This window comes from Cardiocondyla obscurior, linkage group LG16, assembly GCF_019399895.1.
Source record: "Cardiocondyla obscurior isolate alpha-2009 linkage group LG16, Cobs3.1, whole genome shotgun sequence".
Lineage (NCBI taxonomy): Eukaryota > Metazoa > Arthropoda > Insecta > Hymenoptera > Formicidae > Cardiocondyla > Cardiocondyla obscurior.
In genome coordinates this window covers 5,329,150-5,341,513 of record NC_091879.1, presented here as the reverse complement: position 1 = coordinate 5,341,513, position 12,364 = coordinate 5,329,150, and the positions used below count along the sequence as shown (strand labels likewise).

Sequence of the window (12,364 nt, the reverse complement as noted above, 5' to 3'; positions counted from 1 at the left end):
TTTAACAACTCTTTCAAAAGACCGGACTCAAAATTTCGTCCCTGATCCGTATGTATTTCCTCAGGAACTCCAAATCTCGAAATAATTTCTCTAACAAAAACTTCAGCTACCGTTTTTGCCCTAATATTCTTCACCGGAAATGCTTCCACCCATTTAAAAAAACAATAGACAATTACCAAAAGAAACCTATTTCCAGAAGAAGATATAGGAAAAGAACCAAGAACGTCCATCTGTAATCTCTGAAACGGAGATCCAACATTGTAAATTTGCAAAGGAGATTTTCCTTTGCCGGAAGGTCCCTTCTTTGAACAACAAACCGAACACGAACGACACCAATCTTCTACATCTTGTTTACAAGAAACCCAATAAAAACGCTTTCGAATTCTATCTAGAGTCTTGTTGATCCCAAAGTGCCCAACCGAAGGAGAATCATGGGCATCAGCCAGAACCTCTTTAACCGTTTACGAGGAACCACTAACTGAAACAGCACCTTCCTCAAATTCGGAGCTATCCACTTCTTATAAAGAACTCCGTTCTCTAAAACAAGAGAATCCCAATATGAATTAAGAACTCTTCCCGTTGTATCTAAAGAAGAAAATCCCGAACGGGAAAGACGTTCCCCAGACTCCTTCGCCTGTATTAAAAAGTTCAGACTCGGATCTTCCCGCTGATCCTTTTTCCAAAGATCTAATTCTTCTACGTGGAAGACTATTCGAGCCACAGTGTTCGAGATGTGCCTAAGCGAGTTTTGTGAGCACGATAATATTAATTTCGGCGTGTAAATTAATTTTGGCTGACAGCATGCTAAGAGAATTCGTGCCTTCACACTTGTTGTCAATTTTTTGCCCTGCATTGTTGACGTCCTCGAGTCCTGTTCTGTTGCCTCTGTTCTGTTGCCAGGCGCGATGTACATGTACATTCTATTTTCGGGCCTGCCTTGTTTTCGCGGTTTTTCACCGTCACCGAAATTAGCGGTCGAATTCGTGGAAACATTACGAAGTTTCCCAATATAAAAGGCCCGGCTCTCGGAAGCCGGTGACTTAGTTGTCGAGAACTCAAGGCGTCAGAGCATTTATTTTCGTGCGGTTTTTCTGAGAGATTTTCTCGGGCATTACATTGCCTTCATTGCGTTGCTTGCGCGTGCTAACGATTGTGTGTAGTTTTTGGTACCTCTTTATTAAAACTTTTGCATATTCAGAATTCTGCTTAAGATTATTACCTCCACGCGCTTTCATAAACATTTTGTGGTCCTTCGAGCCGGATACTTCCGGAACTCAGTTGTGCGGTAAAAGTTGTGCTTCCCAACTTAAAAGTTCGCGCGATGGAGGCAATAATTGATTGCCAAATGGAGCTCCAGGGCCGGATCAGCAGGTCTGTGTCAAACCTCCGGAAGTTGGGGGCCGCTCGAATTAATCGTCCATTAATTGCGTCCGCTACTCAGATGCTTGATGAGAAGTGGAGAAAATTTGAGGAACGACACGAACAGCTTCGGCAGGGACATTGGAATGCTCTCAAGAAGCACGACTATCATCGCTGCAATGCGATTGAAATGACCGAGGCAATTTACCTAGAGCAGCGAGCTATCCTGACAGAGATGGGGGAAGAACTAAATACTGCACGCAAATCCTCCGAAGAAAGCGGACTGTGGTGCAGGGCCCCCTCGCACAACGTTGCCTCGCGTGCAAATTCCAGTCTTCTCCGGATTGTACGAGGACTGGCCGGCATTCCGCGACTTGTTCCAGACGCTGATAGTGGACGACATAACGTTGGCTGACGTCACCCGATTGCACTACTTGAAGACAAGCCTGCGAGGAGAAGCTGACGCCTTGGTGAGACAGTTTTCCACCACGGAGGAAAATTTCGTCAGGGCATGGGAAACGCTCACGAGTTTCTATAATAACACGCGCTTGCTTGTGCGGTCTCTCTTGACAGCGTATGTCTCGCTGTTAAGGATGAAAACGGAATCGGCTACGGAATTGAGACGACTGTTCCATGCAATGACGGGCGTCGTCGGCTCGCTTGAGGGTGTTGACCGGCCGATTTCATCCAGCGAAGATCTCTTCGTGTTCATAACAGTGGAGAGGCTGGACCCCCGCTCCCGGCAGGAGTGGGAAACAGAGATTGGAGACTCGGCTGAGCCTCCTTCGTACTCTACTCTGAAGAAATTCTTGGAGAAGAGGCTTCACACCTTGGAGGCGATTCAACCGGAAAAGAGCTTGGCGAACAGCGCGACTGACCGTGCGGGAAAATCGCTGCGGTCACACCATGCGCAGAAGGCGGCGGCCAAGACGGAGCGAGATCGGTGCTCTTTATGCCACAAAGATCATTTTATCATGATCTGCGAGGCGTTTCGGCGAAAACCTGCAGAGGAACGGCGGACGTTCGTTGAGACAAATGGACTATGCCGCAATTGCCTGGGGCGTCATAAAATGAGCGACTGTCTTTCAAAAAGATCTTGCACAGTGTGCAACGAGCGGCATCACTCCGTGCTTCATGAGGCGTTTTGCGTGATGGGAAAGGCCGAAAGTTCTGCTGCAGAAATAGGAAAATCTTCACACGTTGCTTGTCGTCCGGGGGGTGGAAGGAGCGCGGTTCTCCTCGCTACGGCGCGGGTTTTGGTTCGCGATCAATTTGACGGTGAGCATCGAGTACGCGCCTTGGTGGACCAGGGCTCGGAGACGTCCATCGTGAGCGAGAGCCTCGTCCAGCGGTTGAGCTTGCCGCGTTTCGGGGCCAGCGTTGCGGTTTTCGGCGTCGGAGGGAATCGAGCGGCCTTTACGCGAGGCAGAGTTGCCCTCAGAGTGAAGTCGGCAAACGGAGGCGCGGAGATAGACGTGTGTGCGGTGATTCTCCCGAAGCTCACGACGTACGCGGGGCTGGGAACGTCGTCGGTGCGAGAGTGGCGGCATATCCAGGGCTTGCCGCTGGCCGACCCGGATTACTTAGAGTCGGATCGGGTCAATTTGTTGCTCGGGGCGGACGTTTTCGCGTCAATTCTGGGGCCGGGAGTGCGAATCGGCGCTCCTCACGATCCAATCGCCCAGGAGACAATGTTCGGATGGATCGTTTCCGGCTCGGTTGGGCTAAGCGATGGCCTCAGTGTTCCGGTCTCGCTGCAGTGCTCGGTGGATGAGACGCTAACGGCGCTGGTTTGCGGCTTCTGGGAGCAGGAGGAGGTCGCGGTGTGCGGCCCTGCGGAATCTCCGGCGGATCAAGAGTGCGAAGCTTATTTTTCGCGGAATCATTGGCGCGACGGCTCGGGCCGGTACACGGTGCGAATGCCGACGAAGGAGCCTCTGCCAGATCTCGAGCGCACGCGGGCGCTCGCTCAACGCTCCCTTGTGAGCATGGAGCGTCGGTTCGAGAGAAACGCGGAGCTCAGGTCGAAATACGTCGCGTTCATGCGTGAGTACGAAAGCCTGGGACACATGACGCGAGTTGACGATGCTGAAGTGTGTAGACGGCGATGTTACCTGCCCTACCACGGTGTTTTGAAGGGCGAGGGACCCTCCGCGAAGCTCAGGGTCGTCTTCAACGGATCCGCGCCGTTGCCGGGAGGCGACACTCTCAACCGGTTTTTGCACGCGGGATCGAATCTGGTGCCTGCTCTTGCGGATGTGATTCTCGGTTGGCGCCGATACCGCTTGGCTTACACTGCCGACATTGAGAAGATGTATAGGCAGGTTATTGTCGCCGAAGAAGATCGCGACCTTCAACGCATCCTCCGGAGGGAAAGTGCCGACGCCCCAGTGGTCGAATTCCGCCTCAACACAGTAACCTACGGGCTGACCTGTGCGCCGTACCTGGCTGTGCGAGCGCTCCGCTAACTTGCCGAGGACGAGGCTGCGCGATTTCCGAGAGGAGCCCTTGTTTTGAAAAACGAGACGTATGTAGACGATGTTCTGTCAGGCGGGAATTCCGTGGAGGAGGCGCGGTCCTCCTTGCTCGAACTGCGCCGGCTGTGCACGGCGGGCGGGTTCCCACTAAAAAAGTGGGCCGCCAGTGCGCCTGAATTACTGCAGGACATCCCGCCTTCCGATCTGTCGCGGCCGGGCGTGCAGACTTGGGGACCTCAAGAGTTTCATGCCGCTTTGGGGCTCCAGTGGCATCCTGATTCCGACGCGTTCTCCTTCCGCGTGCGAGCTCAGCTGGAAAGAAAGACGACAAAGCGATCTGTCGTCTCACAGGCTGCTCAATTGTTTGACCCCGCTGGATGGCTATCTCCAGCGGTCGTGCGAGCCAAGATCTTTATCCAAAAACTATGGCTGCTAAGTTTGGAGTGGGACGATTCATTATCGCTCAAGGATCAGGCCTTCTGACAGGATTTCATTACAGATCTTCCGGCTCTGGAGACGGTGAGAGTCCCGAGGTGGATCGGAGTCACTGACCGAGCTGACGTCGAGATTCATGGCTTCGCCGATGCATCCGAGGCCGCCTATGCTGCCGTGGTATACTCTCGCTCGAAGGGTTCAAACGGCAATGGGTGGACAACGTCCTTGGTGGCCTCAAAGACCAGGGTGGCTCCTCTGAAGCAGGTGTCTCTTCCCAGGCTGGAGCTTTGCGGTGCCGTGTTGCTGGCCAGGCTGGCCAGTCGCATATGTCGACTCCTCGACATTCAAGGCCGAGCTGTGCACCTCTGGTCCGACTCCACGGTGGCCCTTGGATGGCTGCGACAGCACCCGTCGCGGTGGTCGACATTTGTGGCAAACCGAGTGTCCGAGGTGCAAACTACGCTACCAAACGCCCAGTGGCATCACGTGAGAGGGAAGGAGAATCCCGCCGACTGCGCCTCTCGAGGCCTGGCTCCGTCGGATCTGGTCGCTTACTCTCTATGGTGGCAGGGCCCACCTTGGTTGAGAAATGATGACGCCTTTCCTGAGGATAGAACGCTGCTGGAGGAATCGGATGATCTACCGGAAGGCCGAGCTAGGTTTCATGTGGTCGTCGTCCGCGACTCTGTCCAGGAGCCGGAGCTGCTACTTCGGTTTTCCAGCCTGGCTCGGCTACTGAGAGTCTCCGCTTGGTGCCGCCGGTGGACCGGACTTGATAGGAAGAGGCCGGCGAGTCGACAGGGCGCTCTGGAGTTATCTGCCGAAGAATTGCACCAGAGCATGCTAACCTGGATGCGCGTGATCCAGGCCTCTCACTGGAGTTCGGAAATTCGAGCAGTTTCCACGGGGACTCCCTTTCAAAAAGGTCACCCGTTAGCTAATCTTTCTCCGTTTTTAGACGCTCAAGGGATCTTACGAGTCGGAGGCAGAATTCGGCATTCTCTGCTATCCTTCGACGAGAAACACCCCATGATTCTGCCGAGGAACTCGCATTTGACGGGGCTAATCATAGCCTCCTGCCACTTCAGGGTGCTGCACGGAGGGGTGCAGCAAACCTTGGGCTTGCTCCGGAGACAGTACTGGATTCCCGGTGGAAGGGCGGCTGTGAAACGACACGTCCACAAGTGTTCTCAGTGCGTGCGTTGGCGGGCGGCAGCGCCTCACCAAATCATGGCCGATCTTCCTTCGGCCCGCGTTACGCCTTCTCGTACATTCCAGCACACTGGCGTGGATTACGCAGGCCCCATCTTTATACGCTCGAGCAAGGGACGGGGCCACAAATCGAGCAAGGCCTTCATTTCTGTATTTATCTGTCTCAGTACTCGGGCGGTTCATCTTGACGTAGCTTCAGATTACTCCTCCGAGGCGTTTCTGGCGGCCTTCCGGCGATTCACTGCTCGGAGAGGACTGCCGCAGATCATGTACAGCGACTGCGGCACAAATTTCACAGGTGCGGATGCAGAATTGCAAAAATTGTTCCGGGCTAGCAGCCGGGAGTCTGCGAAGATTCACCACGCATTGGCCGGTAAGGGAGTTGAGTGGCGGTTCAACCCGCCTGCCGCCCCTCACTTCGGCGGGCTGTGGGAAGCCGCCGTGAAGTCCGTCAAGCACCATCTTCGCAGGGTGCTAGGGACCGCGACGTTGACTTACGAGGAAATGCACACGCTGCTGGCAGAGATCGAAGCGTGCCTCAATTCACGGCCACTGGGCCCGCTGAGCGACGATCCAGAGGATGTGGCGGCCCTCACACCTGGCCACTTCTTGGTGGGCTCTGCGCTATTGTCCGTCCCGGAGCCGCCCTTGCTGGAGGTCCCTTCTGGTCGACTCACCCGGTGGCGTCGGGTGCAACAGATGAGGGACCATTTTTGGCAGAGATGGTCGCGAGAATTTCTACTGGGACTGTCGTCACGGCCGAAGTGGACCACCGCTGTTTCCCCTCCTCGGGTGGGCCAGCTGTGCCTATTGCGAAATGAGAACACTCCTCCTGGGCGCTGGCCGCTAGCGCGCATTGCTGACGTACACCCCGGAAGTGATGGCAATGTGCGGGTGGTGACGGTGCGCACCGCCACTTCCGTGTTGGTCAGGCCTCTGGTCAAGATAGTTTTAATGCCCATGGAAAATGAGGCGGCGATGGACAACCCAGCGTCGGCGTAATTGCGCTGTCTCAATGTATTTCGCGGCATTTCATTACATGTGTGGATCATAGCCGCATTGTTAGTGTCCGTATACACGGACTCATTGTATTGTCTCCATCTCACTTCATCTCATTACATTCCACGAGCGACATGCCGGTGTCGGTGAGACACTGTAAACAAAACGCGATGTCGGAGCCTGTGCGCTTCACGCAGCGAGCAATCATCAAGTCCTATGTATTCTCCGGTCTCCGTAAATTGCGTTCGGCCGGTCCTCACGCTGGAGCGTTGGACGTTCTGCCACTCGCGAGGCGGGCGGAATGTTCGAGATGTGCCTAAGCGAGTTTTGTGAGCACGATAATATTAATTTCGGCGTGTAAATTAATTTTGGCTGACAGCATGCTAAGAGAATTCGTGCCTTCACACTTGTTGTCAATTTTTTGCCCTGCATTGTTGACGTCCTCGAGTCCTGTTCTGTTGCCTCTGTTCTGTTGCCAGGCGCGATGTACATGTACATTCTATTTTCGGGCCTGCCTTGTTTTCGCGGTTTTTCACCGTCACCGAAATTAGCGGTCGAATTCGTGGAAACATTACGAAGTTTCCCAATATAAAAGGCCCGGCTCTCGGAAGCCGGTGACTTAGTTGTCGAGAACTCAAGGCGTCAGAGCATTTATTTTCGTGCGGTTTTTCTGAGAGATTTTCTCGGGCATTACATTGCCTTCATTGCGTTGCTTGCGCGTGCTAACGATTGTGTGTAGTTTTTGGTACCTCTTTATTAAAACTTTTGCATATTCAGAATTCTGCTTAAGATTATTACCTCCACGCGCTTTCATAAACATTTTGTGGTCCTTCGAGCCGGATACTTCCGGAACTCAGTTGTGCGGTAAAAGTTGTGCTTCCCAACTTAAAAGTTCGCGCGATGGAGGCAATAATTGATTGCCAAATGGAGCTCAGGGCCGGATCAGCAGGTCTGTGTCAAACCTCCGGAAGTTGGGGGCCGCTCGAATTAATCGTCCATTAATTGCGTCCGCTACTCAGATGCTTGATGAGAAGTGGAGAAAATTTGAGGAACGACACGAACAGCTTCGGCAGGGACATTGGAATGCTCTCAAGAAGCACGACTATCATCGCTGCAATGCGATTGAAATGACCGAGGCAATTTACCTAGAGCAGCGAGCTATCCTGACAGAGATGGGGGAAGAACTAAATACTGCACGCAAATCCTCCGAAGAAAAGCGGACTGTGGTGCAGGGCCCCCCTCGCACAACGTTGCCTCGCGTGCAAATTCCAGTCTTCTCCGGATTGTACGAGGACTGGCCGGCATTCCGCGACTTGTTCCAGACGCTGATAGTGGACGACATAACGTTGGCTGACGTCACCCGATTGCACTACTTGAAGACAAGCCTGCGAGGAGAAGCTGACGCCTTGGTGAGACAGTTTTCCACCACGGAGGAAAATTTCGTCAGGGCATGGGAAACGCTCACGAGTTTCTATAATAACACGCGCTTGCTTGTGCGGTCTCTCTTGACAGCGTATGTCTCGCTGTTAAGGATGAAAACGGAATCGGCTACGGAATTGAGACGACTGTTCCATGCAATGACGGGCGTCGTCGGCTCGCTTGAGGGTGTTGACCGGCCGATTTCATCCAGCGAAGATCTCTTCGTGTTCATAACAGTGGAGAGGCTGGACCCCCGCTCCCGGCAGGAGTGGGAAACAGAGATTGGAGACTCGGCTGAGCCTCCTTCGTACTCTACTCTGAAGAAATTCTTGGAGAAGAGGCTTCACACCTTGGAGGCGATTCAACCGGAAAAGAGCTTGGCGAACAGCGCGACTGACCGTGCGGGAAAATCGCTGCGGTCACACCATGCGCAGAAGGCGGCGGCCAAGACGGAGCGAGATCGGTGCTCTTTATGCCACAAAGATCATTTTATCATGATCTGCGAGGCGTTTCGGCGAAAACCTGCAGAGGAACGGCGGACGTTCGTTGAGACAAATGGACTATGCCGCAATTGCCTGGGGCGTCATAAAATGAGCGACTGTCTTTCAAAAAGATCTTGCACAGTGTGCAACGAGCGGCATCACTCCGTGCTTCATGAGGCGTTTTGCGTGATGGGAAAGGCCGAAAGTTCTGCTGCAGAAATAGGAAAATCTTCACACGTTGCTTGTCGTCCGGGGGGTGGAAGGAGCGCGGTTCTCCTCGCTACGGCGCGGGTTTTGGTTCGCGATCAATTTGACGGTGAGCATCGAGTACGCGCCTTGGTGGACCAGGGCTCGGAGACGTCCATCGTGAGCGAGAGCCTCGTCCAGCGGTTGAGCTTGCCGCGTTTCGGGGCCAGCGTTGCGGTTTTCGGCGTCGGAGGGAATCGAGCGGCCTTTACGCGAGGCAGAGTTGCCCTCAGAGTGAAGTCGGCAAACGGAGGCGCGGAGATAGACGTGTGTGCGGTGATTCTCCCGAAGCTCACGACGTACGCGGGGCTGGGAACGTCGTCGGTGCGAGAGTGGCGGCATATCCAGGGCTTGCCGCTGGCCGACCCGGATTACTTAGAGTCGGATCGGGTCAATTTGTTGCTCGGGGCGGACGTTTTCGCGTCAATTCTGGGGCCGGGAGTGCGAATCGGCGCTCCTCACGATCCAATCGCCCAGGAGACAATGTTCGGATGGATCGTTTCCGGCTCGGTTGGGCTAAGCGATGGCCTCAGTGTTCCGGTCTCGCTGCAGTGCTCGGTGGATGAGACGCTAACGGCGCTGGTTTGCGGCTTCTGGGAGCAGGAGGAGGTCGCGGTGTGCGGCCCTGCGGAATCTCCGGCGGATCAAGAGTGCGAAGCTTATTTTTCGCGGAATCATTGGCGCGACGGCTCGGGCCGGTACACGGTGCGAATGCCGACGAAGGAGCCTCTGCCAGATCTCGAGCGCACGCGGGCGCTCGCTCAACGCTCCCTTGTGAGCATGGAGCGTCGGTTCGAGAGAAACGCGGAGCTCAGGTCGAAATACGTCGCGTTCATGCGTGAGTACGAAAGCCTGGGACACATGACGCGAGTTGACGATGCTGAAGTGTGTAGACGGCGATGTTACCTGCCCTACCACGGTGTTTTGAAGGGCGAGGGACCCTCCGCGAAGCTCAGGGTCGTCTTCAACGGATCCGCGCCGTTGCCGGGAGGCGACACTCTCAACCGGTTTTTGCACGCGGGATCGAATCTGGTGCCTGCTCTTGCGGATGTGATTCTCGGTTGGCGCCGATACCGCTTGGCTTACACTGCCGACATTGAGAAGATGTATAGGCAGGTTATTGTCGCCGAAGAAGATCGCGACCTTCAACGCATCCTCCGGAGGGAAAGTGCCGACGCCCCAGTGGTCGAATTCCGCCTCAACACAGTAACCTACGGGCTGACCTGTGCGCCGTACCTGGCTGTGCGAGCGCTCCGCTAACTTGCCGAGGACGAGGCTGCGCGATTTCCGAGAGGAGCCCTTGTTTTGAAAAACGAGACGTATGTAGACGATGTTCTGTCAGGCGGGAATTCCGTGGAGGAGGCGCGGTCCTCCTTGCTCGAACTGCGCCGGCTGTGCACGGCGGGCGGGTTCCCACTAAAAAAGTGGGCCGCCAGTGCGCCTGAATTACTGCAGGACATCCCGCCTTCCGATCTGTCGCGGCCGGGCGTGCAGACTTGGGGACCTCAAGAGTTTCATGCCGCTTTGGGGCTCCAGTGGCATCCTGATTCCGACGCGTTCTCCTTCCGCGTGCGAGCTCAGCTGGAAAGAAAGACGACAAAGCGATCTGTCGTCTCACAGGCTGCTCAATTGTTTGACCCCGCTGGATGGCTATCTCCAGCGGTCGTGCGAGCCAAGATCTTTATCCAAAAACTATGGCTGCTAAGTTTGGAGTGGGACGATTCATTATCGCTCAAGGATCAGGCCTTCTGACAGGATTTCATTACAGATCTTCCGGCTCTGGAGACGGTGAGAGTCCCGAGGTGGATCGGAGTCACTGACCGAGCTGACGTCGAGATTCATGGCTTCGCCGATGCATCCGAGGCCGCCTATGCTGCCGTGGTATACTCTCGCTCGAAGGGTTCAAACGGCAATGGGTGGACAACGTCCTTGGTGGCCTCAAAGACCAGGGTGGCTCCTCTGAAGCAGGTGTCTCTTCCCAGGCTGGAGCTTTGCGGTGCCGTGTTGCTGGCCAGGCTGGCCAGTCGCATATGTCGACTCCTCGACATTCAAGGCCGAGCTGTGCACCTCTGGTCCGACTCCACGGTGGCCCTTGGATGGCTGCGACAGCACCCGTCGCGGTGGTCGACATTTGTGGCAAACCGAGTGTCCGAGGTGCAAACTACGCTACCAAACGCCCAGTGGCATCACGTGAGAGGGAAGGAGAATCCCGCCGACTGCGCCTCTCGAGGCCTGGCTCCGTCGGATCTGGTCGCTTACTCTCTATGGTGGCAGGGCCCACCTTGGTTGAGAAATGATGACGCCTTTCCTGAGGATAGAACGCTGCTGGAGGAATCGGATGATCTACCGGAAGGCCGAGCTAGGTTTCATGTGGTCGTCGTCCGCGACTCTGTCCAGGAGCCGGAGCTGCTACTTCGGTTTTCCAGCCTGGCTCGGCTACTGAGAGTCTCCGCTTGGTGCCGCCGGTGGACCGGACTTGATAGGAAGAGGCCGGCGAGTCGACAGGGCGCTCTGGAGTTATCTGCCGAAGAATTGCACCAGAGCATGCTAACCTGGATGCGCGTGATCCAGGCCTCTCACTGGAGTTCGGAAATTCGAGCAGTTTCCACGGGGACTCCCTTTCAAAAAGGTCACCCGTTAGCTAATCTTTCTCCGTTTTTAGACGCTCAAGGGATCTTACGAGTCGGAGGCAGAATTCGGCATTCTCTGCTATCCTTCGACGAGAAACACCCCATGATTCTGCCGAGGAACTCGCATTTGACGGGGCTAATCATAGCCTCCTGCCACTTCAGGGTGCTGCACGGAGGGGTGCAGCAAACCTTGGGCTTGCTCCGGAGACAGTACTGGATTCCCGGTGGAAGGGCGGCTGTGAAACGACACGTCCACAAGTGTTCTCAGTGCGTGCGTTGGCGGGCGGCAGCGCCTCACCAAATCATGGCCGATCTTCCTTCGGCCCGCGTTACGCCTTCTCGTACATTCCAGCACACTGGCGTGGATTACGCAGGCCCCATCTTTATACGCTCGAGCAAGGGACGGGGCCACAAATCGAGCAAGGCCTTCATTTCTGTATTTATCTGTCTCAGTACTCGGGCGGTTCATCTTGACGTAGCTTCAGATTACTCCTCCGAGGCGTTTCTGGCGGCCTTCCGGCGATTCACTGCTCGGAGAGGACTGCCGCAGATCATGTACAGCGACTGCGGCACAAATTTCACAGGTGCGGATGCAGAATTGCAAAAATTGTTCCGGGCTAGCAGCCGGGAGTCTGCGAAGATTCACCACGCATTGGCCGGTAAGGGAGTTGAGTGGCGGTTCAACCCGCCTGCCGCCCCTCACTTCGGCGGGCTGTGGGAAGCCGCCGTGAAGTCCGTCAAGCACCATCTTCGCAGGGTGCTAGGGACCGCGACGTTGACTTACGAGGAAATGCACGCTGCTGGCAGAGATCGAAGCGTGCCTCAATTCACGGCCACTGGGCCCGCTGAGCGACGATCCAGAGGATGTGGCGGCCCTCACACCTGGCCACTTCTTGGTGGGCTCTGCGCTATTGTCCGTCCCGGAGCCGCCCTTGCTGGAGGTCCCTTCTGGTCGACTCACCCGGTGGCGTCGGGTGCAACAGATGAGGGACCATTTTTGGCAGAGATGGTCGCGAGAATTTCTACTGGGACTGTCGTCACGGCCGAAGTGGACCACCGCTGTTTCCCCTCCTCGGGTGGGCCAGCTGTGCCTATTGCGAAATGA

The 12,364-nt window shown here is 55.4% G+C and overlaps 3 protein-coding genes across 3 annotated transcripts; all 3 read left to right on the top strand.

Annotated features, from left to right (window-relative positions):
• The first annotated feature begins 1,952 nt into the window (after positions 1–1,952).
• LOC139109117 (uncharacterized) lies at positions 1,953–6,485 on the top strand. The gene is made up of 3 exons (XM_070667940.1): positions 1,953–3,792; positions 3,910–4,272; positions 4,336–6,485. Exons 1-3 carry the CDS (start codon positions 1,953–1,955, stop codon positions 6,483–6,485), a joined length of 4,353 nt encoding a protein of 1,450 aa, XP_070524041.1.
• Positions 6,486–7,501: 1,016 nt separating this feature from the next.
• Positions 7,502–10,381, top strand: LOC139109116 (uncharacterized). The gene is made up of 2 exons (XM_070667939.1): positions 7,502–9,854; positions 9,972–10,381. The coding sequence occupies exons 1-2, from the start codon at positions 7,502–7,504 to the stop codon at positions 10,379–10,381; spliced, it is 2,763 nt and encodes a 920-aa protein (XP_070524040.1).
• A 981-nt stretch (positions 10,382–11,362) lies between these two features.
• On the top strand, positions 11,363–12,364 carry LOC139109115 (uncharacterized). The gene has a single exon (XM_070667938.1). It carries the CDS (start codon positions 11,363–11,365, stop codon positions 12,362–12,364), a length of 1,002 nt encoding a protein of 333 aa, XP_070524039.1.

What these genes read in the sequence shown, in the direction of transcription:
- LOC139109117 (XM_070667940.1), top strand. Translation starts at nt 1,953, where the DNA reads ATGAAAACGGAATCGGCTACGGAATTGAGACGACTGTTCCATGCAATG. An exon ending in AGTAACCTACGGGCTGACCT is followed by an intron (nt 3,793 to 3,909) that starts GTGCGCCGTACC and finishes ATGTTCTGTCAG; the next exon opens with GCGGGAATTCCGTGGAGGAG. An exon ending in CCAAAAACTATGGCTGCTAA is followed by an intron (nt 4,273 to 4,335) that starts GTTTGGAGTGGG and finishes ATTTCATTACAG; the next exon opens with ATCTTCCGGCTCTGGAGACG.
- LOC139109116 (XM_070667939.1), top strand. Translation starts at nt 7,502, where the DNA reads ATGCTTGATGAGAAGTGGAGAAAATTTGAGGAACGACACGAACAGCTT. An exon ending in AGTAACCTACGGGCTGACCT is followed by an intron (nt 9,855 to 9,971) that starts GTGCGCCGTACC and finishes ATGTTCTGTCAG; the next exon opens with GCGGGAATTCCGTGGAGGAG.
- LOC139109115 (XM_070667938.1), top strand. Translation starts at nt 11,363, where the DNA reads ATGATTCTGCCGAGGAACTCGCATTTGACGGGGCTAATCATAGCCTCC.